The sequence below is a fragment of the Malaclemys terrapin genome, chromosome 1 (assembly GCF_027887155.1).
Source record: "Malaclemys terrapin pileata isolate rMalTer1 chromosome 1, rMalTer1.hap1, whole genome shotgun sequence".
NCBI classification, from domain to species: domain Eukaryota; kingdom Metazoa; phylum Chordata; order Testudines; family Emydidae; genus Malaclemys; species Malaclemys terrapin.
In genome coordinates, this window is record NC_071505.1 from 156,701,012 (window position 1) to 156,728,665 (window position 27,654).

The 27,654-nt window shown below is 42.0% G+C and overlaps 1 protein-coding gene across 25 annotated transcripts in view; it reads right to left on the reverse strand.

The window, feature by feature from the left end:
• ABI3BP (ABI family member 3 binding protein) overlaps positions 1-27,654 on the reverse strand; it is a 295,082-nt gene that overhangs the window by 243,598 nt on the left and 23,830 nt on the right. For all 25 annotated transcript variants that reach the window (XM_054044959.1, XM_054045001.1, XM_054045113.1 and 22 more), the window contains exon 2: positions 3,716-3,895. In XM_054044959.1, coding sequence (XP_053900934.1) covers positions 3,716-3,895 — 180 coding nt within the window. The remainder of the gene's footprint in view (positions 1-3,715; positions 3,896-27,654) is intronic.

The window sequence follows — 27,654 nt, forward strand, 5'->3', positions numbered from 1 at the left end:
TGAAGGACTGGGATGACTTTGTCCCATGTAGACCAATCTGGAGTTAAGAGATAAGAATGAAAGTTCAAATAGTCCCATGCCTGATTCTCTCTTAGCACAGTGGATCTCGTACCTTTCAACAACTGCTCAAGTTTAGTAAATTACAGAAAAACCTCAGCTGTGCAAGCCAACACCCACCACTTCTCATGCCATTGTGGATGCAAGTTTTACCTGATGGTGGGACAGCCCACTCAGGTTAGAATGCCCACAGCTACCTGCTCTCCCGACCTTCCTCACATGGAGTGTTCTGGGTGCACTTTCCAACTGGCAGAACAGTCCCCAGAGGACCCTTCCAGCCAGCATAATAGCAGCCCTGTGGTTGCTCTAACTTATGACAGCAGCTAGCCTAAGAAGCAAGGGGCTGTTTGCTGCCACCTTTGTCTCCTTTCCTTCCCGCCTCCCACTCAAGTTGCACTGATCGTGAGATAAATACAACTTAGGAGCTACCCTTAAGATAATGCTATATACTTATGTGGAAATTTGCAACCTGGTGTTCCATTTTAATGCAGTACAGAATACTTTTTGCATTCAAATAAACATTTCCATAGGGCATGTAAAATAACTCTTAATCTTTTTAACCTGAAATGCCCCTGAGTTAACAGATTTATGGTAATTGTTATCTTTAAATGCAATCAATGAACACTGTGGACCTGAGGAGTACACCAATAGCCTATAGCAAATTCTGCAGCTGGTTTCTTTCTTGCTCTGTGTAAGAAAGCAGTTTGCCTAAAGTCACAGATGCTAGTGTTTAAAATTACAGCATATTGTATTTTACATTTCAGTTACATGACACAATTATATTTATCATATTTATTTCCCTTCACTTTTAAGTGGTGCATTGCCATTAAGAAGTTGTCTCATCGGATTATATTACAATGTAGAGAGCTTGAATCTGTCAATGAAATGTGTGGGGGCGTTTTTAAATGAAAGGTCCTCCCCAGTACTTTGGCATAACAAAACCCACTGAGAAGGTAATTGACTTGGTGCTTTGTTGTGTCTAATATATGAGACCATATAGCACATTTCATTCCACGCTATAAATGTCAAGGGTTTTATCATCTTTTTTTAATCTTCACTGGAGCAGGATCTTGCTTGTGTAATAGCAACAGCTTCTATGGAATTCTAGGATACTGCTGGATACTCTGATTTACTGCACCACTCAGGTAAGCGGTGCTCAGAGAGCTTCATCTCGCTATAAGCCACTAAGCTTACACATTAAAGCTACAGAAAATACAACTACTAAATGCAGTCTGTCCCAGCTGAAGTCCACCTTTGACACAGAGTCCATGGCTTCATATGATTTTACACACCGCTGGGTAGCATCATTCCTATTAAATGGAAAAAATTAGGAGAACTACAGAAGGCTGCATTGCTATTTTCACCCAAGGACCTCAGTACTTTACAAACATCAATTAAGCCTCAGCACTCCTGAAAGTTAATTATAGAAGACATTATACCCCATTTGCAGACATTATACAAAGAGTCTAATTCAGACTTGTTAAACTCTGTGACTTCGGTGGAGCTGTGTAAGTGACTTTCCTGAACTCAAATTCTAAATCACTGATGGAATTAGAAAGAGATCTCAGGAGTTTGATTTCCAGCTATACAACAATCATGTCTTTGCTGCAGTGGCCCCGAGAGGAAGGAATTCACACCCTTCAAAATCCAGTTGGACCCCCAATCTCCTTACTTAAAAAAAACAAAACCCTATAGCATTCCCTTCCCTGCCATGCACATCCCCACCCCAAGGGGTTACTGTTATCCCTGTAACTCCCTCTGTTCTTCCCCCCCACCCTCTTCTGTTTTATTATGAAATCGCAGTAAGCACCCAGAACCACATTAGCAGGGGCACTTTAAGAATTTCAGTACAGTTATACCTTTTTCCCATAAACATACACCACCAAGTATTCTGATACTACAGTGACGGGGCAGATTTCAAGAACAGAAAGGACCATTATGATCACCTAGTCCACTGGTGTCCAAATTTTTCAACCAGAGGGTTGAACATCATTCAGAAAGGTCAAATGGCCACAAATAAATATTTTAATTATTTTCCGACTCAAGGCAACATTAGTCAACATGCTCTCCTAGCCTCACTCCCATAGCCTCACCACAACGCTGACCTTAGAGCAGCCAGAGCCAGGTTGCACATACTTGATCTAATCTGAGCTGCATAAACACAAGCCATAGAATTTCATCCAGTAATTCCTGCTATAGTCCAATAATTTGCAGATGAACTAGAACAAATCTTTTGGAAAGCCATCCAATCTTGTTTTAAATGCTCCAAGTGATGGAGAATTTGCCACATGCCTAGCTAAGCTGATGCAATGGTTAACTACCCTCACTGTTAAAAATGGACATTTTATTTCCTGTTTAAATTTGCCTAACTTCAATGACAATATCATCCCCATTGCAGTGCACTGAGGCCATGGAACAGAAGACAGACAATGTTTTTAGGTCTTTGGGCAGCTCCCAAATAAATAGGATAGCTGCCATCTATGCATATAAGCAGTTTACTCCTTTGGAGGTTTGGAGCCTACAGGAAAATGAAGATTTTGTTTGTGTTGATATTATGAATTATTCCAATTATAAAATATCATTTGGAAGAGCATATTACCACTCTAGCTTAATACAGCTTAGTTATGGGCATGTTAAAAATCACTCAGTTGTAGCCAAGATACAGTATTACTTTGGGAGAAGGCGGTATTCATTTTCATTTCACTTTTTTACATTGTAAGCCACCTTTAGGTCTCACATTGTGATATCCAACCATAGCCCTGAACAACACATGATTAACAACAAGTAACCAAATGGCTCCAAATCAGAATGCCAGAAATCCCCCTAACATTGTTAAAACTTGTCTTCACATCAGAATTTTATGGTTCAGTCTCATCTTTAGTTAAGAAGGAACAAACAATTTGTTAATAAGCAATGTTGTATATTTAACATTTGAGGGCCCTGTTAATGACTAGACTCCCATTCTTACCACATCTCTCACACACACAGCTTATTGTCCAAACTCATCCCTCTTCTTGGGGTTTGGACTTTATTTACAATGTAAGTAATCAAGCCTTATGATAGTGCTGTATTTACAAATATAAACCTTAATTTTCAAATTCACTCCCAAGCTGTTCTTAGGGTTTCTTTTTGCATTACCTCCTCAGATGGTAGCTTTAGGGGAGATAGCTTTTATACTCCTGAGTTAGAATTCATATGGCCCACTTTAGCTGTCATTGTGAGTCTCTGAACCCTATAACAGGGCCTAAAGCCTGACTGGCACCTGACTCCCTGGTACCTTAGCTTGTCTCTGGTGACTGCAATTGTATCCAAAATAACCTTATCTAATCCATGCATACAGCCAATATCAGAAAAAAAAATTCAGCAGTTAAAAAAAATATGTAAACCAAATAGCTAACCAATGTCAAAATTTTCCAGAACCAGAAATACCTGTTTTCCTTAAATGATCTCCCAATTCCTCTGCCATCTGAAAACTTTGCAAAAATCCCTGAACACAAAAACAAACAACACACAACTCACTCCACCCTCCCAAAAAAAAAGCAAAAAAAAAAAAAAACCAAACCCCAACAAAAAAACCCCACAAACCCGATTCCCATTCTTTTAATTCCAATCTCCTGTCCACTGACCAAAAGTAGCACTCAAAACCATAATGCCTTACCAACTTCCGTTACATAGGATTTTCCTTCTGAAGGCAAAGGGATATACTGGTTAGAGAAGAAGCTGCTTCCATATCCCAGGATGAAGCCTTGGAGTTTGGTGTCTGGACTTAGCCGAAGGTATTTCATGCAAATAGTATCATCAGTTGCGTTGATCTGGACTTTCAGGTTTTGTCCTTTAACTGGGGGAGAAAGAAAAAGAAGAGGTGAGGAGTTATCTTCTCATTCACTAAGAGAATATCAGAATACAAGGGAGCTCAACACGCTAGTAATAGGCAACAACTATTTAAAGGGGCAGTCTCCCTGAAAACTAGTCATTTCAAAAAGCAAATTAAATGTCATTTCAGGGACTGCACTTGCCTTTGAGCCCCTGCCAACTTTTGTGGGTTTTACACTCACATTTTTCTTTTAAATGCTCTTTCTCTTTTGTTGCTGTTTGAAAGACTCGCACGAACAACACTGGGATTTTGTCTACACAGCATCTATGAGCATGCCTCCCAGCCTGGGTAGACAGACATGCGTTATCGCTGCTTGAGCTAGCTATGTGAAAAATAGCAGTATGGCTGTGGTGACATGGGCTAGCTGCCCAAGTATAAGCCCAACAGACCCCCAGGGTCCGTACTTGGGGGACTATCCTGTGCTGCCTCCCATGCTGCAGTGGCCACACTGCTATTTTTGGCAAGCTAGCTCAACCAGACCTAGCGCAAGTCTACCCAGGCTGAAAGACACGCTCCCAGCTCCAGTGTAGACATGCCCTAAAACTCATTACATACTAACCGCTGTGAAATGCATAAAATAAACTAAAACTAAATCCTTTATTTTCAATAATTCTAGGTATCACCTGTAACAACCATACCCGAAAAATTTCCAACAGAAGTACATAAGTGTGATTTTTAAGTTCACTATATTTCTTTAACAATGCACGGGAACACTACACAACTGTTTGGGGAAAATAATAACTACACCCAGTTGAATTTACAGTCAGTTGTTGTTGTTGGGGTTCTTTATTAGTTTGTGGGTTTTTTATTAATATAAACAAAACGTAATTTTGTAGTCAGTATTAGGCCTGGACATCAGAACTAACATGCTTATATTGACCAAAATACCAGGAGATTTTTTTAAAACGTTATTTTAGTCTTTCCAGGGGAACAGAACAGAAAATGAGAAACATCTTGAATATCCATACAACAATTTAATTTATAGCAGCACTGAACATCATGTTATTGTCATAATATTATGACCTTCATAACAGAACGAGAAATTTTATATACTATCAGTATATTTCTATCATGGTGGGATGTAGCAGAGGTAGTGTTTCAGTTCTCAGTACTTACCATTTCAGTTCACACTTCATTGTTATGCTTGTTATATTTCCATTAATTCCAATCCCCATGTTCAGAAATGGGTTAGGCCCCTCTCCCAAAATTATGAGATTGGCTTAAAAATATATTTTGGATTTTTATTTACCTTTTGGTTTCTGAGCCCTTGGGCTGTACTCAAGGCACATTTTCAAAGATTATCTGCAACCATGGGGGATAAAAACTTACTTTAAAAAAATGAAAGCAGAGATTCTCATGAAATCACTTCCCTCCAGGGGCTGGAGAGTCAAGGGGAAAAAAACCCAAAACGCAAATATTGCCAGACTTGCAATAATATTGCAAGAGTTTGCAACACTCTATTTCTCCTTCCACTAAAAGGACAACAATGTGCTTTCAGCCTGAATGATGTATTTTAGATTCTGGAAAAAGCACAGACCCAGTGTTTTCCCAAGAATTGAAATTAGGGGTGGATGTTCGAATTTGCAGGGTGTGTGTGTGTGTGTGTGTGTGTGTGTGTCAGGGCCGATGAGGGGTAAGACCGCGAGGGTGAAGGTGAGCTGTTTGGCACCATAGTAAAAACTGAAAAATGTTCAATGACCATTTTATTAGATTTAACTCATGTTTTAAAATCACACAAATTAAAGTTGGCTACTCAAGCCTTCTATGAAGCACTACATCTACATCCTTCTTAGTTTCTTGTTATAATTTTGCACAACTCTGTTAATCAACTTCTTGAATGCAATGCCTTCATCTTTGGTGGCTTCTCGTTTGTCTGGTACTTCCATTCCTTCAATTGATATGCTCATTAGTTCATTCACACGATCAGGCAGAAGGTGACTTCTTTCAGAACACAAAATTCTATTCAATGATGAAAAAGAATGCTCAACTGTAGCTGTTGTGACTGGGAGTAGCAAGAGATGAATTCCTACTTCTTTCATCCCAGGAAGCCTCATAATGATTGGGTCGAGCCATTAGCGATGATAAAAAAGAAGTTGAAGTCAAATCTTAATTCATCCATCGTATGATATTCCACTCTGTGTTCAAATTCTCTATTCTGTCCTAAGCACATGGCAGCGCCATTGCTGGTAGTGCCTCACTCCATTCCACAGTCGGTGTTTTATAGGACAGGGATCTATAAAAGCTACGTAAAGGTTGAGTAGAATCTAGAAGTCAACTTCTGGACTGAAGTCTTAGCTATCCATTGAAACGGTACTGGAAGAAGCACTCTGATTGATCCAAATGTAGCTTCTATTGCTGGACAAAGATCTACTACTGTTGTAGCAGATGCCTGGATGGCATTGTTTAATGACCCAAGTGGTTTCAACAGTAGACTTACAAGAGAGAGAATGGCAATAGTCTTCTCTGAATGTAGTAGCAAAAGAAATCCACCAACCTCACTACATAGATCTGTCCCATCTTAGTAGATACTTTCCAAAGCCAGTAATAACGGCTGGAGCAATTTTAAGACAACAGCCAAGGACTGCTCATGAGAAAGCCAGAGGGGTTTCCCAGGTTGGACTAATTTGAACTTCAGTCCCAGTGTATCTTCTATATTTTCCAAGATATTCCGTCTTTTTGGATTCTTGCTGAAAAAAGAATATAATGAAGACATTACATTTTTAGCTTTTTTAATGTCTTTTGAAGAGTCTGCAGTTCGTACTAGCGCTAGTTGGAGTAGATGGCCTCTGCCGTGTGTTCAGAAGAGATTAGGGTTACACTTTTCTCTGAGCAAAGCTTTTACTCCACCATGTCTTCCAGAGAAGTTTGCAGCTCCATCAAATACACAAGCAGCCATTTGTTTGGGGTCTAGTTGACAAGCATTTAACTCTTCTAAGATGTGGGTTGTCAGAGATACAGCCAATGTGTCTTTTATAACTTGAACATCTAGAAATGCATCTACTGGCCTACCACTGACATCAAGATAATGTACACAATGACTTAATACTTGACACCCATTTGCATCGGTGCATTCATCAGTCATGTATGCAATTTTTTGAATGTGGTGAGAAAGTTCTTCAGGTTTTCAACTGTTGAGTCTTTTAGCCAGCCAGTTGAGTTTCTTGCAGAAAGATAGGGAGCATTTGCTAGTCTTGTTCAGAACCAGTGTTCAATTTCAGGATGAACAAGTGACAATGCACTTAACATTGGCCTCCAGTTTGTAGTGTGTGGTATCTCTTGCTTAAATACAACATATGATGCCACAGCCATGTTTGTTCGCATGAATGGTGTTGTGTCTCCAGCATTCTTAACAGCCTCATTAACACTCACATGTTGTCCTTTGTCAGTGGAGACTCATAGTTCAGAGGTGCTTTCACATGAATTCACCTCCCAGGTTGGGGGCAAGAAGGCACCTCGCTCATTCCTCCAGCTGCTCACTGTTCACTCTGGCCACTGTTGTTCATTGTGCCACCATTGTTCATTCCATCGCTCTGTTGCCAATGGCCCTGTGTCGTCACCTTCTGCTGCCACCTGCCACCGTGACCTCTGTGAGGTGGTCTCTTGAGGTTCCACGCAGCTGTCGGTGATTTCAGCTGAGCTCTCATTGCTAATGCAGACAAGGCCAGTGGAACTGTTGTATGACAGAGGGACTCACCATTAACTAAGTAGCACTCGCTAGACAAGGGGCATGGGTTACAAAACCCAGTGAATTGAGAGAGGTTGGGGACAGGTATGTGTACCTGATGATATGGGGCCCCTTTTGAGGGCCTGGAACACCAATTGCACTACCCCCCTCTCTCCACTGTTGAATAGCAGAGCTAATTTTGCTTCCATTAGGAGTCTAGCTAGAGATTGCTGAGCTGAATTCACTTTGGGCCAATAGTGCACCAGCACTGGGGCTCCCCTACTACAAGCTGAAATCACTAAGAGCTGAAATCACTAAAAGAGCTAAAATTGCTGAGCTGAGATCACTGAGTGCTGTGTTAACTAGTGGGGGAGCCTGAAGATATATTGCTAAGCAGCTGGCAGAGTGGAGCAGTTTGCGGGACGGTTGGAGCAGCCCATGGAACAGTGAGATGAGCAGTTTGGGGTGGCAGCTGGAGCAGTTCATAGGATAGTTGGTGGAGTGGTGCGGCTGGCAGAGCCGAGCAGTTTACGAGATGGTTGGAGCAGCCCACAGAACAGCGAGCGAGCGGAGCAGTTTGTGGGAGCAGCTGGAGGAGCAGAGTGGTGCAGCTGGTAGAGCAGAGCCATTCGTGGTGAAGGCTGCAGCAGAACTCACAGAGAGGCGGGGCAGTCAGCCTCGGACCACGAAAGGTGCCCCTTAACACCCTGTGTGCCCCCCATTTCCACCCAGGCTGGGGCAGGGGGGGGTAAAACTCTGCAGATAAACTTTTGAACTCTGGGGCGGCACTGACCGGGGCAGAGACTTTTGGGTTGTTGGACTTTGGGGTGATTGGACTTAAAACCCTGAGGGGAAAAGGACACTGCCAAACTTACTTGGAGGTGGGTCTTTTGCTCATGGTTGGTGTTATGAATCCTGTTTGTTGTGTTTCCCCAACATAATGCTGCACTGTTTCTCTCCTTTATTAAAAGGCGTTTGCTACACTCAGACTCCGTGCTTGCGAGAGGGGAAGTATTGCCTCCTAGAGGCACCCAGGGGGTGGTATGTAATTGTCCCAGGTCACTGGGTGGGGGCTCAAGCCGGTTTTGCATTGCGTTATTGAAACGGAACCCCTAGATCAGGGGTTGGCAACGTTCGGCACGCGGCTCGCCAGGGTAAGCACCCTGGCAGGCCGGGCCAGTTTTATTTACCTGCTGACGCGGCAGGTTCGGCCAATCGCAGCCCCCACTGGCCGTGGTTCGCCGTCCCGGGCCAATGGGGGTGGCGGGAAGCGGCGCGGGCGAGCGATGTGCTGGCCGCGGCTTCTCGCCGTCCCCATTGGCCTGGGACGGCGAACCGCAGCCAGTGGGGGCCACGATCGGCCGAACCTGCCGCGTCAGCAGGTAAATAAAACTGGCCCGGCCCGTCAGGGTGCTTACCCTGGCGAGCCGCGTGCCAAACGTTGCTGACACCTGTCCTAGATACTGAACCCGGCCCTTGTTGCTGCCAACTCAGAGGGGCAGAAGGGTTACATTATGGTTCAGACATTAGGTGATAAGAAGCTTAATTCTGAAAGCAGGTTAAGCAGACACAAATGATAAATTTACTTGATTTTGGTGAAATTTTGTGGTTGGGATTTATACCCAAATGGACAACTTCTTAGACTCTTCTTTAGAATTTATATAAGGATGAATTATATTTTGGTATTCATTTGATAATTGAAGACCAAGGCAATACTGAGATTAAATTGTTTGATTTGATTCTGATTTGACAGAGTATTTTATTCTTACTATAGTATTATTAATAATCCCTTAGCCCTAGTGATATATTTTCTTGATTTTATTTTAGTTTAAGAGTTTTAGTAAAATTTATAAAGAAACTTTACAGAGTTGAGGGCCAGGGGTGGATACCAACTGGTAAACCTAGAAGCCCGACCAGTTCCCCTTAATAAATCCATGGTTTTCTTATTGGGATGGCTGGAGATGGGAGCATCAAAAAAGTTCTCAGCTAAAAGATATTGGCATAGCAGGACCCTCTAGAAGGAACAGACAAGAATAATTCTGCTTTTGCTTTAGACTTAGAGCTTTGCTACATATCATAATCTACTGCATTAACTGATAATGTCATTACTTTTGGAACAGAGGTTTTCTAGGGTCAACCCCTAGACTGAGTAATTAGATCCATCCACACTAAATCGGTCCCACACTAGTAGAACTATTTGTCATTCAAGTATAAACATAGAGCCAACTTTCCCATTCTCCGTAATATCACCGTATGTGGCTAGCACTCATATAAACATTCATGTAGCTAATTAAACAGTGCTGAATGCACAGCATAAGTCACAGAAGCCTGCCTGCTATTACCACATGACAGGTATGTGTTTTACTCTCCTAGAAAATTCCCCTGTCCTGTAACAATTACAATGAAATGAATCCCTTGATCTCACTGTGGCAGGAAGAAAGCCTTAAAATAGACTAGCACAATCAATTGGGCTTTCTTCAGTTTTAAATCAGAGCCAAAATATACTGTACTCAATCATCACTTCAATCTTTCTGTTTCCAGTACACGGCCTTTCTTAGTACCACACACCATCAAGTGAGGAGAGTAAAATGATAATATTGTGCTAAGTATTTGTTTATTTATTTATTACTTAATAACAAAGTACCTCAATTTCATCTTACCGTCTTTTTTTTCCTATCCAAATCTACTTTTTTCTATTTTTTTTATTTTTATTTATTTTTATTTTTATTTAATTTGTATTAACCAATAGGTAAGCAATATGTGATCCTGCTGAACAGAGCAAAAAGATCACAGCACTCAAACACCGTGGGTTTTTTCCTCTTTAAAATGTACAGAAATGAGTACATTCGAATAGTGTTACATACAACAGAATACTCAAGATCACACTTCAAACTCAGAGAATAATGATGATCCCAAACCAGCTAGGAGTATTCATTCGCACCAGCCTTCCTTTGCTTAGTGCCTAGCAGAGAAACTACTTAATTAACCATGAAATATTTGTACCATCACTTGTAGGGACTGAAATCCAGTTTCAGAAGTGATGTTTATTTCACATCTCTACATTAATGGTAGGAATTCTATCAGAGGCTAAGGGAATTTTGGCTTATGTGGTAAAGAGGCTTGAAGAGGATGTCAACTGAAGTTTACATGGGTGGGACCATGAAATATCCGGAATATGAACTGAGGCTGAAAGCTGGGCAAGTGGAAGTTTATTCAGATTCATGCTCCATAACTAACTGATTTTTCTGAGTCACCTCCCTATTTATCAGCAACTACCTCCAAAGCAAGAACACAGCATTACTATGAGATTATTTTATCACATGCACTTATTCCAACTGTAGCATTTTCACTGCATCTAGAGTCAGGAAAACCTATTAACATTTCACCAGATCATAGTTATGAGAAGAATAACGATCAAAGATTCAGCTTACTGCTATACTCCCATTTCACCTCTGCCACAACAAAAGGTCAGCTTTTCTTCATGAACACTGAATAATTTGTCTAAACATGGCTTAACTTCCGCTTAATGCCATTATCATCATTTTCACTTTTCTTCATATACATTATAAAAAATAAACCACAAGTGAAACTAGTTCATATAATGAAATATTAAATATTATATTTAATAACATTCTTGTAAATAGTATACTGGCATCTGTCATAGTGAATTTGAGTATACGTTATATGAGCCAGAGAGAACAAACGACAGTGTTTTCAGCCCACACAAGAATACCAAGCGACTGGGAATCAGAGAACTGTGCAGAGACAATGAATTACCACCGCAGAGAAACTGCTTCCAACAGAGGGAGAGAGGCAGAGTGAGTGACGGACAGCCACAGAAGAATCACCTAAGATAAATGTTGCCCAACTGGCAGTGTTGGGAGTGGTTCTCCAGGTATCCCCTGCTGCTTTCCAGTAAGACCTAGCAGGGCGCCCTTGACCTGGCTGCATGGATGGGACCAGAGTAGTATATTGAGGAACAAAATGGCCATGCCAGTTGCTGAGTAAAAGGCAGCATTTTAGGGTTCCACACCTCTCCAGCTACTGGCAAATTTAGTCTAGAATCCCAGTGAAACCTTGGGTTTTGATGGAGTACTCTTGCCTTTTCCTCACTTGCATTAGCTTTTGGAATGTATTAGTAAAAATCTGACCCTCAGTCTACAGATACAAACACTACGTCTATTACATTGAGGTCATCACTAGAGGGAAGGTTCTCAGACCCACAGCTACCTGTGAAATACAATCCTTCTGTCCTCGCTTGCCAAAAAATGCAACTATTCATTGCATTGGAAGATTATCAGTGGCTAAAAACAACATGACATACAAGGGAAAGAATTTTTAACTAAAACGATCATAAAAGAAAATTTCTCCACATGTGATATTTGAAAACATTTTGGGGAGAGAATTCCCCATCCACAAGGCTAGGACCTTTGAAAGGACAGTCCAATAAAAATAACTGTATGTTAAAGGAACAGCTTAGTGGTAATACTATGGAAAGAGTGCACAGCCCAAAAGAGTCTGAGGATGCCACCTGGAAGCACCATTTGTTTGGCTAGTTGAAAGAAATAAGCCGTCAGGAACAGGCAGCAGGATCCAAGAGCAAGCAAGGAATAGAACTCTTGAAATGTTTATCTGTAAATGTTTCTAACTGATACGCACATATTTAAACTTTGAAAATTACTATTACAATCAAACATACTGTGCACTTGGACACAGATGCCACAAACATTGGGGTGGCCTGTAGAAAGTTCTAGGACGGCAGGGGACTATCTGACACATGGGATTCATCCCTCTTGTTAATCCATGGAGTAGGTAGTTCCTTGAAGGCAGAGAGGATCCTGAAGCACACTCCTTGTTCCTTTTCTACCCCAGCCTTCTCCCATTCTTAAAGCTCTCTCTACTAGTTGATATTCAGCTGTTAGAATAAGAGAGGCCCAATTTTCCATTTCAATGTCCCTGATGAGTGTCTTACCAGGTTCTTTGTTTTAATCTGACCTCCTAGTGCAAGAGAGCCACAGAAAGGTGATATAAAAATATAAGGTATAATTATTAACTACTCTGGCAGCTTTTGTATTATTCCAGCGCTAGTTCATAACTGTAAAGAGATAAGGAGCAAATATAGAACTGAGCCATTTGACTAGTTTCACAAATGGAGCACTTTCTTTGAAAGGCACTGATGCCCTGGTTGGGCAAACTGGAGGCCTCTTAAAGAGTTTGCTTCCTAAAGAAGGAACCATGGAGAAGGAAAAGGCATAGCAGCGCCTTTTGAGTGAGTTAGCAACTTTAATTAACTCTATATGTACCTCGTATGGCATGGCTTTATCAACCAAGAATGGGAGCTAGCATATTAGAGAAAAGGGGAAAAATGTTATTCAAGGTCATTTTAAAAAGTATTTTCTTACTGTCTGGATTTCATATTCACTAAAGTAGTATACTATCTTAAATGGGAAGGTACTTTTATTGGACCTGTTGTTGCCGCCCCAGGGAAAAAAGAAGAGCGCCGCCCCGCCATACCCCCCCCCGCGAGCAACGCGCCACCGTACCCCCCCCCCGCAAGTGCCGCGCCGCCGAACCCCCCCCAGCGCCGCGCAGCCGAAATCCCCGCCCCTCAGCGCTGCCCGAAGTCCTGCCCCCTCCAAACGCCACGCCGCCCGAAACCCCTGCCCCCCCAAGCGCCGCGCCAGCCCCCGCCCCGCCATCTGAGCGCTGCCCCTACGAACGAAACTAACTAAATGAATGAATAAAAACCCGAGCGCGTGCTTGGCAGGCTGGTGCCTGGAGCCGGCCCTGTTTTGTTGATTCCTTGCATCTTTTATGATCAGATATAAAAAAGCTTTATATATATTAACTAATAAGCAATTGAACACTCCCATGAGGTAAGAGCTATATAGAAATCAAATTGAGCTCCACTGAAGGGCAACTATCTCTGGGGTGGGGTGGAACCCAGGAGCAGAGCGCACTAATCATCTGATCAGGACAGAAATTGAATGTACTAAAATGTCTTCTTCTGGTCACATATCATCTATTTCATTACACTGATACAGAAACCTTTCAACGTACTTGCCTAGCTTTTTCTTTTGTGTATGTCTAACAGCAAAATGCTTAACTGTGAAGATTTAAATAAATTACAGAAAATATGAGGTGACATCTTTCAAAATGCCATTATATACCATAAAGCCACATTTTGTGGTATTTGCTATATTTAGTCCTGGACTAGGGACAAACCAAACCAAACACATTTAGACTCACTGGCTTTGACAGTTTTAACTCAAATACAATAAATATAGAGCTTGCCATTAAAAAGCCAGCATTTGCCAATAATTACTACTCACTGCTATCTGTGATTACCACAGTTTTCCTTCATACTTAGACTAGGAGATACCTGTGGTAACTCTATGTGTGGCAATGATTGGCACATGTTGACTTTTAACGACTTCCACTACACACAGTATTGAGAACTGTAGGTGTATAAACGCATACCCCATTACATTAGAAAGCTGGAATTTACTGGTCCTAGCAGCTTGTGGACTTTAAATCATATTCAGTTTAGTATCTTGCTTTTCTCCCCAATCTCTACTTCAATCAAATATGCTTATAAAGTTCTCAAGAAGTACATGAGGCAAACCAATGCTTAGTTTATACATCTGTGTGAAATTATCCTAATGCAAAAGGACTGTCCAATGCCTATCCACCACGTGAGTTCCATTTAAAGACCTAGCTTGCAGTCTTAAGTGGACTTAAGCAACGGGCAGGCCTTCTGAATGAAGGTGAATTTCACCCTCTTGGAATATCTATAAATTTCAGGTTTCGATGCAATGAAGCATTAATCTCTAAGTAGCCATTTAAGACACACTGGATAATATATCAGAATAGAAGTAGCGGGGGGAAAAACTAAGATCCCAATGGAATAAACTTGAGAAATGATATCTTGAGAGCTGTTGTAATGGAAAACTAAGTACAAATACTTTTGGGACCAGTGAATTTTTCCAAGCACTAGCCCAGGAAAATAATTATCTCTGGTAACTGAATGATATTTATCACCTATAAAAGCTTGGCAATTTTGTGTTAGATAAATATATAAAGGTTATCTTAATATTTCCTATATTTTACTCTATTTGCTGGAGTTGATAATTAAAAAATTACATCTGCAGAATTGTAGGTATCCAAGAAATTATCTAATGCACCTGGGAAATGTTTAAGGGTGACCACAATAGCCTGAAACAATTAAATAAATCCACAGAAGTCAAATTACAGGTGAATGCAAGAGAATATAAACTATTAACTCTCCCCCGACATTGCCTGCTCTTGTTTGAACCCATCCAGACACTACAGACACTTGTTGCTGCTGCCACTTATAATGAGATTTTAAACTTCTTGATACTAGAACCAGTAGTGGATGAATGTCAAACCATCTGGAATTTGGGTTCATCTCAGGCAAGCGTTCAAAAGTTAAGATATTGATCCAAATCTCTAGAATTTGAGAAGGAAACCTCATGATACATAGATTCCACGAAATTTTGAATGCTTTCTGCTTCTGATCTGCCTAGAAACACAGCAAGAATGGTCTCTTACAGTATTTCAGCTTTCCCGAGGACCTGGAAACAAAGAAACAGTGATGAAATGAAAAATACTGAAAAAAAGTAACAATTCCGAACCTTCAAAAAAAGTGTTGATTTAGTTTGGTTGTACAAATGGGAAAGAAAGAATTTGGATGGTGGGGTTAATGGCATTTGAATTAACTGTCTTGCCTGTGTCTACTCGGATCCAACCTGATATGTTCACTCTGTTAACCAAAATTGCCTCACAGAATCCTCCTTCCCTCAAGTGAATGCTGCCAGGTGTGGCTGACAATTCGTTCATTGGTAACTATACCTTGACACTGATAGCAGCAAACTTCAGGATTCTGTGCCAGACAGACATCAGGAATCATCTGCAAACTCAAACTTATGAATCTTATTTTTAAAAATATATGTAACTTTGCAAGCTAAACTTTATAAGTTTTCTCTGATCCCTTGCGTCTCTGAAGACTCAGAGAAACCATTATGGTTGCAAGAATGTTACTGACTAGGGATGTGCGGAAACAAGAATTCTGTTTTGCAAAAAATGTAGAGGTTTCGAAGTTTGTTTTTGTTCTGCATCAGAAAACAAGACCTTTCTAAATTTGGAGGAGGAGGAGAAAGAGAAGGAAAACAAGATATCAACCCACCCCATAATAGTCAAATGTGGTTAAAACATTCACTTAGGATGTGGGCAGCCTAGGTTCAAGCCTGCCCGATTTAGAGCACAGACTTGAACCTGGGTCTCCCACATCCCAGTTAAGTGCCCCAACTACTGAGCTAGTAGATAGTCTGGAGTGTCTCTCTTTTTTTCCTCTCACTCTCATTTTGACCTGTATTTCCATCTTTGACCTGAGAAACTTCCCGACAACAGACTTTTTTCTCTGGAAAGTTTCAGTTTCAACAAATCAGCATTTTTGGACAAAAAAAAATGGTTAGTTCAAAAAATCCCGAGCAGCTCTATACTGACTTGCTTTTCCTCTTGTTCTGTTATGGTGGTTGCAAATTTGTGTAGATGTTATGCTATATGAAAAGGAAGATGACCAGTTATATCATTGCTTCTACCACTATTATACAATTGCCACAAATCTTATACAAAGTAGGTCATATAAGGTATTGTTTGGAAAATTATACTCTGCTAAGTATGATAATCCCGTTTATATAATCTTTTTTATAACTTCAGATACAAATCAAATACACTTTGCTATGTGTCTGTATCATAAACATGTTCTGTTCCTTGGTAACTCCCACCAAATTTACATTCAGACTAGCCATCACTGGTTGATGGGCCACCCATGTGGTGATGGGCATAGGCGCTGAGTTTTTCTTTTCCCCGGAGGTGCTCCACCCCCTGCTCTGCCCCTGGTAAACTCTCATTATAGAATAACCAACAGTTTGGTAAAAAGAACAGGAGTACTCGTGGCACCTTAGAGACTAACAAATTTGGTGTGTGTCTGCCCCCGTTTCTCATCAGTCTGTCCTGAGTTGGCATTCTCAGCTGTGTCCCTCTCTTGGCACTGTGACAGTAGACGCTTAGGAACAACTACACACCTGCTTTTCTTTTTTCCACCCAGAGAATAAAAAACCTTGAAAAAACTGAGGGTTAAGACAGCTGTTCTTTATTACAACAAAGTCGGCGACATCACCAGAATTCCTTTTGCCTTAGAATTGAAGTTTTGCTTATTTTATACTATTGTATAGGTTATAGGTGGCACTCCCTCCCAGAACGCTGAACAAATGGAGCATGCCATAAAAAAAACCGCATCAGGACAGTCTATTTTTGTGCACAGTCTCACTTATAATATTCAAATAGTTTGCACTAGTGCATACATTTTCCAAATCTCATGCCATATGTCCCATTAGCCAGGATTTCAATAATATCACCTAACAGTGCATTATTTTTATTTTATTTATTTAGCTGTGCTGTCTCCTGTACCCAACCCAAGCTGTCTCCTAAACAAGAAGGAATGTTGGTTGGTTGGATTAAAGAACCACAGTTTAAAATGACAAATATTTAAAAATAGGTTTGTTACTATGCAGAAAGATAAACAAGCCACATTAAAAGGGAGCTGTAACTGTCTCACTCAACATTAATACAGATATACATCTCTCTTTATATAACAGTTGCTAACACACCCAGGCACAAAAACACACACAATTGGTTTGTCAGCGGACAGTCAGCAAATTAAATGCTTTGAGCAATGAATTTAGGTGCCAGAAAGAACACATCCTGCACTACCCCAACAAAAACATACCGTTTCTTAAAAACATCATGATAAACAACATGCTAAAGCTGATGAACTGGAGACGCTGTACTTGCTTTTCTCATTCACAATTATAGTCCCCTGAGGCAGCAGTGTCTTGAAAGTGAAATTAATGAAGAAAAAAGTCAATTTGTAAGTCTAACATTTCTCAGCAAATGTGAGCTGTCATCATGCAGCACACCAATTATTCATTACACGTTTACACAGGTGTATCTTGCAAAAAGATCTAGTCTAAGCCTGCTCAATCATTTGGTTCTAACGTGCTGCTAGCCATGCCAGGAGCAAAAATGAATTTTCACTTTGGTTTTGAAAGGTTTCAAAAGTTTTTGATCTCTTCTATAAAGGGGCAATTTTCTTTCCTTCACAGTCCTTTATATATTTACTTTAGGCATCCCCAACTGGGTAAGGTAATGTCTACAATCCCCTTCACACTAATAAATTTCCCTTACTACACTCTAAATGGAATCTTTGTAGAAGTCAAGGCTTTCCACCTCCAAAGGCTCACGTGAGTTGCAGAGGAAAGGGTCAGCTTTTCCATACACACCACTTGCCATCCAACCTCATCCTGCAGTCTCTATTCAGACAAAATTCCGATTGAGCTCAGTTTCTACAACTATCTAGAACATTTGTTAGCCTAGGGTAACCAGTTTTGGTTGGGTTGTATTCCTGGAGGTTTCATCACATGACATGAACTTTAATTAAAGATTAATTTTTAATTCCTGGAGACTCCAGGACAATCTTGGAGGGTTGCCTAGTTGCCACTGTACTGTGCCTCATGAACCAAGCACACGAACAGTATGACTAACATCAGATTTCTTGTCTACAAAACTTTCACTTGTCCATGATATTTGAAGCTCTTTCCATCAGCAGAAAATGCAGGTTTTTGCATTGGCCTTTCTTTGCTGCTTGCTTTGTTTTGTGTCAATGTATTACATAATATTTCAAGTGAAACTTATTTCTCTCATACATTATCAGTGGTACATGACACATGGGAAAAAATAAGGTCTGGTATTTCAAGAGTAGATACAAACATTGCTCAAGTGACCAATTATTCACATGACCCCTTACTAAAATATTAGGTTTTCAAGCTGTCAAATTAGCCCCCCAAAAAAGGACTGTGAGGCTGACAGTTAATACTGGCTTTTCACTGATTTCTTAAGCAGAGGAAGTGAAAACGATCTTTTCAATTGAGCAGTGTTGTGATATTTTTAACCTGATATGGAAAATGGCTTTTTGAAAATGAAATTTGGTGGTAGTTCGGGATGGGGGAGGGGAGGCGGAGAATTGTATGTCACAACAAGCTGGAGAAACATAAAAGTCAAACTGTACCATTTGCTTGTTTTGCCCCTTCTTGTAAATACCATGACTGTTGTTGAATGCATCAGTAAAACACATCTTGCCCTATGTAGTGATTAAAGTAGACAAAAACAAACAGAATGCAACTCCTGCAACCTCAAAGGCAAAAGGGTCTTTGTGTGGACTGGGGGGGGGGAAGGGAAGGGTAGTGGTCCCCTCTTCCCTTGGGGGAGATGGAAGAGGGCAGGAAGGCATCACATGAGCTGGTGGGCTGGCTCGTGGGGCTCAGGTAAACCACTGGGCCTTGCCTACCCAGGGAAATCTGACCGAACACACCCTGTATTCACACCCTACACACTGTTGTAATAATCTTTGTGAAAAATATGCCTTGTGAGGAATAATTTAAAAACTAACAGATGGATCATCAATATTCTTATGTAATGTATGTACAAAATATGTATTAAGAGTTATGGACATAGGCTGAAACTGTGACTGAAATGTCTTTACCAAGGGCAAACTGACACCTTTAGCCAGATGTCATCAAAGTTGAGTGGCAATCACCTGTCACGCGGTCATTCTTTGGCAAGGAAGGGAGGCAGGAGCCGATTGATCTGCATTTAATGAACAACATGGAACCTCTTTCACCACTAGACTCCATATCTCCTTCCTCACAGTGGAAAGGAACTTTATCTAGGGGTAACCCTCAGGAAAATGCATGTCAAAGGATGAATGGACTATAAAAGTGAGCAGCAAACACACACCTGGGGTTTTCTTTTTCTCCCTCTCTCTCTCTCTCCTTACTTCTCTCCTTTTCACCTAAGCCGGCAAAAGACTTGGGAGGGGTTCTGCCCTGAGAATTTGGTCAGCCCTGTTGCTGGGAACACGTGGTAAGGATTTTACTTTGAACCATGTCTAATATAAGTTTTAGTTACTAGAAAGCATTTTATCTTTATTTCTCTTGTAACCATTTCTGATTTTAGTTCCTTATCCTTGTACTCACTTAAAAATCTCTCTCTTGCTCTTTGCTGTTAAATAAACTTGTTTTAAAACTAATCCAATGTTGCGTTTAAACTGAACTGTTTGGGTAACTCCGGTTAAAGTAGCAAACTGTTGTATATTGACCCCCTTTGGGCCAATGGACCTATAGTATCTGAACCCTCGAGGAGAGGGTTGGATGTTGCAGAACACGCATTTTGGGGAAAACTAGGGTTGGATGTTGGGGAACACACCTTTTGGGGAGTGCATTGGGGTCACCCTATAAGTAGTAACCAAGGCTGCTGGAAGCCAGAGCATGGCTGGTGTGCTTCTGACAGGCTGCTGGGTCAGAGTTGCTGGTGGGGTCAGGACTGCAGCTATAGACCAGGGGTCTCAAACACACAGCCCGCGGGCCGCATGAGGCCCACGGGGCTATTTCCTGTGGCCCGCGCCCCCCACCCCCGGCCTACCTCCAGGCCAGGAGTGGGCAAACTACACCCGTGGGATTGCCCCCCTCAAGCCTCGCGCCGCTCCCTGAAGCGGCTGGCATCACGTCCCTGCGGCTGGGGGGATGGAGAGAGCAGAGGGCTCCGTGTGTGGCCCTGGTTTCCAGGCATTGCCCCTCCCCCCACCGCAGCTCCTATTAGCCAGGAACAGGGAACCACGGCCAATGGGAGCTTTGGGGGGAGGTACCTGGAGGAGCAGCAAGCAGCGCGCGGAGCCCTGCATCCCTCCTCCCTCAGGAGCCGCAGGGACATGGTTCCAGCTGCTTCGTGGAGCAGAGTGGGCACGGGGGCAGGAGCTGGGGCGGCAGCCTGCCCTGACCCTGGTGTGTAGCGCTGCCACCCTGGAGCTGCTTTAGGTAAGTGGCTCTGGGCCAGAGCCCAAAGCCCTCCTGGTACCCCGCCCCCCAAACCCCTGCCCTGAGCCCCCCTCCCTGCCTGTACCCCAACCCCTTCTGCACCCCAACCCCCTGCTGCACTCCAACCCCCTGCCCTGAGCCCTCTGCCTGAACCCCACCCCCTGCTGCACCCCACACCCCTCCTGCCCCCAAACCCCAACCCCCTGCCCTGAGTCCCCTGCTGCGTCCCACACCCCTCCTGCATCCCAAACTCCCTGCCCTGAGCCCTCTGCTGCATCCCACACTTCTCCTGCACCACAAGCCCCAACCCCCTGCCCTGAGCCCCCTGCTGCATCCTGACCCCTTGCCACACCCGTCACCCCTCCTGCACCCCCACACCCTAACTCCCTGCCCTGAGCCCTCTGTTGCACCCTGCACACCACCTGCACTCCCTGCCCTGAGCCCCTGCCACACCCTTCCTGCTCCCTCTGGGTGGGGACTTCAGGGAAGGGGCTGGAATGGGGGCAGGGAAGGAGTGGGAAGCGGCTAGGCAGGGCCTCATGGAAGGGGTGGAGTGGGGGCAGGGCCGGGAGCAGCGAGGGTTGTGTGTGTGTGTCAGTGATGCGGCCCTTGGGCTAATGAACTAGTCCTCATGTGGCCCTCCTGGTCATTTGAGTTTGAGACCCCTGCTATAGCCAGACACTGAAGGTCTGACCTGCATGCTGTTTTGCTGATTGTGAACAACCCAGGTTGGGAGCTACAATAGCAAAACATTGGGAGGCACCCAAAGTTGCAGGGCAGATGGTGACATAGCCCCTCACTGGTGTGGACTGCACCCTGGAATGTGACAGGGAATTTATATAAAGCCTGTTTCTGCAGCTTCACACGCCCGGGCTCATGGCAAATACTCATTCCATAGGGGACCCGGTGTCCTGAAAAAATGGAATTGGAAGCAGATGTAGGAGAAGGCATCTCCTGAAAAGGCTGGGCAATGGGGCTGGAGTGCCTAATGTCGGGTAGAGTGAAGAGACAACCTCCTTTCCCCTGCCCCTTAATCCTCATACAAGGGGAGGTCACTGGGGTTTCAGCTACAGGGTCAGGATTAGCCATGGAGGGGTGAGCGACTGCTGGCCACACTCCACCAGGTGCAATGATGAAGGAAGGAATCATGACCTGCACTGTCCGTTATTGCTGGATAGTTCATAGATGAGTTAATAAAGTTGGGCCTAATTATACCACATCCCTTATATCTTGTCTTTTCTCCCGCATGTCCAGGACAACAGGGAGCTCTCGCCACAGGGAGCTCTCGCCACAGGGAGTAAGGGGGAGGCTCAGTATTTTTAGCAGCACTAGCCAAGGAAGAAGGGGAACTCTACTCTACTTTTTGCAGAGAGGGGAACTGCTAACCCGCTACAGCCCTTTAATTTCCTCTCCTTTTCTTCTATTTAAAGAGCAAATTTTAGACTTCATAGCTATTTAGCAATTGGTTAGGCACCACTTAACAGTGGAAGAGTGTCCAAGGCAAAATTTATACTAGCATTACCCTCATTAAACACCAGTCAATTCAAGGCATTGCTAGTAAGTTATAGCAGTTCCATGGACGTTAAGCAGGTCTCAATTAAGTCGAGTTGACGGTCTTCAGTTTTAAATGGACTGACACTATTTTGGTATCTTTCCGTCTGCCTGTGACATCAAATAGCTGATCTCTCACTGGAAAAAAGTTATTGCTGCTACCTAACAATACTGAAGGAACATGGAAACTATTTTACTGAACAATAAGGATGGGTTGCTTTTAACAAATGCATTCCCCATTTCCAAAAATAGGCCATGATGGGCTTATTAGCATAAACAGGACATACTGGTAAAAAAAGGACAGCTGCTCTGTCTTTAGAACTCCCAGGACTATAACTGAAATAAGGATGCTTGGCTTGGGGTGGGAAACCCACTGGAGAAAGATAAAGTTCATATCATAGCTAAGGAGATTTCTCTACTTTCTATCCCTTCTTTACTCTCATTGAATCTCATCTGTATTATTCTATACGGTCTTTACAGCACTGATACTGAAAGGTAAAGGAAATAAAATGTAAAGCTAACCTACCAGGGAGTCCTTTGATTCCTAAATATATTAAATGAAAACAGCTAACCAATGATCTTTTGGTTATTAAAAGAGTTAAAGTTAACCAATTACCCACCAATCATTTTTACATACCCTAACTGATTGTGTATTTCAATCCGTGTCAATCTTTTATTTACAAATATAGGCTTAAATTTCCAAACTTGGGTGTCTAAAGTCACTCTAATAATAATAATACCCATTTCATGTATAGCTTATACAATGGCTGCAAATGTCATGTCAGCTCCACATTTTTTTCTTTTTTAAATACTTTCAGTGGGTTTTCAGCAGAAGATCTCAGAACATCTTACAAGGGAGTTAACTATCTTATCCCAGATTTACAGATGGGGAAACAGACAGAGTGAGCTGAAATAATTGACCAAGTCACCCAGCAGTCCAATGGCAGTGGTGGGGGGAGTAGAACCCGGTCTCAAGAGTCCCAATCCTGTGCTCTCACCACTGCGAAGATGGCATTCAAGTTTAAAAATTTGGTCATAAGATATACCTAAAGATGAAGCAGAATAATTTAGGATTACTCTCACTGTATATTTGGATGTTAAAACAAGCAGGAAGAGGATTTGAAAAAACCCTAAACTGAAATATTTCTTTCATCCTTCAGGATTCAGTGCATAAAATTCAGACCTGGTGTAAGGAGGTGCATCTTCATTGACGTCGATATACTTTGAAGACTAAAAAAATCCAATACACATTTTTCAACCAATTAGGGTAAAACAGAAGTCTTTGCCCCTGGAATTTCTGAACACAAAGTAGAAGCCTTGCATTTTAAAACAAACTATTAAAGTTATGCCTAGTCCCCTAAAGAACATGAACACCCCACTACAGAGTGATGACACAGTGGTTTTTTCAAATGAAAAAAAATTGTATGTACTTAACACACTAACTCTTAATACTCAGCTTGGAACATAATTCCCCACTTGAGTTATTCTGACCCTGGATTTAAATAGAAATCTGCAGCTGCTGCAAACTTATTGACCATAATTAGAGGATCAGAGCTGCTGACTAAAATATAAAAGACAAATAAATAATGGACTAATTATGGATGCCAACAGCTTGATTTACACTTTTGGCTTGTTTTCATATTTGGTATACATTAGAGGTCATTTTACAAATTTGAATTAACTTTTATGAGTATGTTGAACATCAGTACATATTATACTACATCTCATATATGCAGGTTTAAAAACATATTGCATGTAGCCACTTTTTTTTACAAGGATAAATCACTTGTTTCTAACCATGGCAAGATTACGTAACTTAAAATGACATAATTCTGAAAACTTCATCTACACCAATGAAATGCAGTCAACTCTTGGGTGCAACACTAAATTGGCTTTTTAAAAAGAAAAAGTCTCAGAATATACAGTCAATGGGCTCTTCATTCTGTTCTAATTTACAACTACACAAATTCAGTCAATTCTGCCATCAGTATGTAAACAGAATAAAGTTAATGGGATCACTTAAGTGTATCTGAGGGCAGATTTTGGCCTATTTTTAAACTTAAAACCATAACACCAATATAACACTCTATAGCTAATCTTCATCAGTTGTCAAATCTTTAACTAAATATTTAACTACAATGTACAATCATTCAAACACCAGTGATTAGAAAGAAATATTCATCTGATCTCACATAGGATCCTAAACTGTGCATCTCTCTCAACTGTTTAAATGTTAACAGCCGCACTGCACAATAGTTCATAATATGAAGACTACAACAGGGTGGACAGAGGGACAGTAGGAAGATTGTGATTGCCCAGACTGAAATTCAGCCAGGGCTTTGAGGTTAACATCTTTACTTTTACAAAAACAGCTATGGGATTTTATAATGTTCACATTATCAGTTTTAGGTTTCATCTGAAAGGTGGATTAAACAATAATCAGCCTTTTCTTTAATTACTATATTTGCAATAAAAAAGGAACAGGAGACAGAGGGTGGTGGGAAAATAAAAGCAGAAGGAAGAGAAACTTGCTCACAATTTTCTGAAATGATGTTTTTCTAACTACTGCACTTGTTTTTAACCTTCACTTCAATTGCTTTTTCCCAACCTGGTAATTCATTCCATAGGTTTACCATAATCTGCATCTTGAAAACTGTCTTTCCACCCCTCAAAACAAAATTAATTATACATTTATTATTGTAGTACTCCGGAGACAACCAATAAGAGGATCCTATTGTGTTACTTACTGTACAAACATATAATCAGAGACTGTTCCTGACCCAAAGAGTTTACAATCTAAATAGACAAAACAAAGAATAGGAGGAAAGGGATATAAACACAAGCAGAATGAACAATGCTGATGGCTGCAAATGTCATTTAGTCCCATTTTTTTTTTCAATACTTTCAGTGGGGTTACATTAGGAGGGGATTAGCTAGATGGAAAGAAAAGAAGGGAGGGGCAGGAGGTATTAGAGCAAACAGTCAGTCTGCACACAGGAGAGCATGTTCCAAGTGACAGGGAGAGCATGTTCCAAGTGACAACTGCACAGAACAGAAGTGCGTGTTGGTATGCTTGAATTGTTTTCTGAAGCTGCTGTGCCAGCTTCAATCTCTGGCTGGCTCCCACCAGGCACTTACTTTCCATGTGGCTGGGGGCAGAGGAAGTGTCACATGGATTCTAGTGCCTCCAGAGAGAGGGGCCTCCCCTTGCACAGCTTAGGGTCTGGGGAATTCTTGTGAGGGACAGGTAGGTGGCACTGGCTGGGCCCTATTTTACCCCTCCCTTAACCAATGCAACACCTTAATAGTGTCCTCAGCAGAGTTAAGGCAGAATAACTTCCCCATGGAATGCATGACAGTGTGCTGTGACAATCTGATTATAATCAATATAAAAGCTTATTAGGTCACTGTTAAGGTTTTGGGGTACAGTGCAAGTTTAATGAAGTTGTGGCACATATTGCTTTTAGGTGTCTGTTGGAGCCTTGTGGACTTCTGAAGTGTGTTCTCTGTAGTGCTGTACACAACAGAAAGGTGAAAAGGACTAAGAGTTTCCCTTCTAATTTCCATGCTTTTAAGGATTTGGGTGGATGGGGTGTGTCCTGCCACAACCTTATCAATCACTAAACTTAGTTTCTGTTTGCCAGTATGGTTGCTCTGTGTATCTGGACAAACACAATACACTCCTGCAGCTTTCTCACACCTGTAATAACCTCCTCCTTGCCACAATTTCCTGCCCCATGGCTGTCAACCTTCTGCACGGGTTCTATTGCCTCTCTCTCTAAAGACACATTTACACAGCAGTGTAACTGCATCTTGGGGGTAGGCATACACATGCTAGCTTTAATCTAGAGAGCATGGCTAACATTAGCAGTGAAGATGTGGCTGCTCAGGTGGTACAAGCCTGCCTGTGCCCATGGATACATATTGACAGCCTGTGCTGACATCTGTGGCTTGAAGCTCAAATCCAAGCCCACCCAACCCCCTCTTGGCCATCGCTGGTGCCACGACATCCATGTTGCTATATTTAGTGTGCTAGCTCAAGTGGAGTCTGTCTACCCAGGCTGGGAAGCATGATCCCAGCTGCAGTGCAGATGCACCCTGAGATTCAAAATAGGAAAATTGTCAGAGTGACAGGCATGGACAGCCTCCAAACTGCTTTATAATAAATCAGTTTGCTATTCATTTAGATTTAAAAAAACAAAATCTCAGATAAACCTTATTTTAGGAGCTGCTCTTTCTATTAACACAGCGTTTCAGAGAATTTTAGCTCCTGGTATGAAGCATCAAAGCCAAGCACACAATAGAACGGTCCACATAGGTTTCCTTGAAAAGTGAATAATAGTGTTGCGGTTCTAACAGCTATATATAATTATTACATAAAAAAGAACATTAAGGTTGTAAAGTCAGGTATTCAAAGTTTGGAAAATTCCAGAATTAAGCCTGCATGTGTAGAAGCAACCTTAATTCTGGCATCTCCAAACTTTTGAGTGATTGAGTCTGCAGTCCTTTATGTGGAACCAAAATGGCCTCCCCACATTGGTCATTGGGATGGTTGGTACCTACCTTTTGATCCACAGCACAGACATCTATCACTTGAGCTAACTGAATAACTGGTAGCAACAGCACAAGGTTATCTCTATGTGGACCAGCCACTACAGAGGAAGAGACATTTTGCCAATGTATTTAAAAGATATTTGTTCACTGTTGAAACTCAGAAATAATGGGTTCACTTTGAGATTCTGAAGCCAATCTTCCCTTCCCCCCCTCCACCTACAGCCTGTCTCCTGTTCCCCCTTCCTGGTTCTTTGAAATCCTATGTCCACCCCCTCCCTGTCCCCCATCCGCTCCTATTTCCCCCTTTGCGCCTATCATTCTATGCTTATCTCTGCGTTGTCCCCGGCCAATCCTCAAATTTTTGCATTCATGTCAGGCCACATCTTTCACTGAGAACAGAGGAGAGATGGTCTCCCTTACATCAGTTCAGTAGCCAGGAGGAACAATTGTAAGGAAAATCCTGCTCAGCCGCAAAGCCCAGGATGCACGCAGAGTCTTGTTGGCAGGGAGGAGCTGTGAGGTGGGTGGATCATGCTCATTACAGAAGGAATCTTGTAGAATTTAGCTACCAAACTCTAATATGCCTCTCCAGAGGACATACCCACTGCAACTTTTAGATGCTTGTAACTTGGCCAAATTTGGAGGGATTTTCACAAGTATGGCAGAAAGGAATACGCCTGAAACCAGAGCACACCACTCCCAGATTCAAGTCTTTGCTCCAAAACATGGATGCACAAGAGTTTCCCAACAAAACAGGTGTAAGAATTTTTTTTTTTTTTAAGGTGGGCATAATGCATTTTCCCCTAATCTCATTCTTGAAGTGACTGAACTCTTTGTTGAAATTCAACCTGAGGCAGACACTGAGATTGGAAAAGTTCAGAATGAATGGTTAAAGTTTGATAAAGTTATGAGCAACTGAAAACAGGCAACCTTAGGCTACCAGCACCACCCGTAAAGCTTGCATACAATCTTCAATTTAAGTTTGTAACTAAACTCAATCT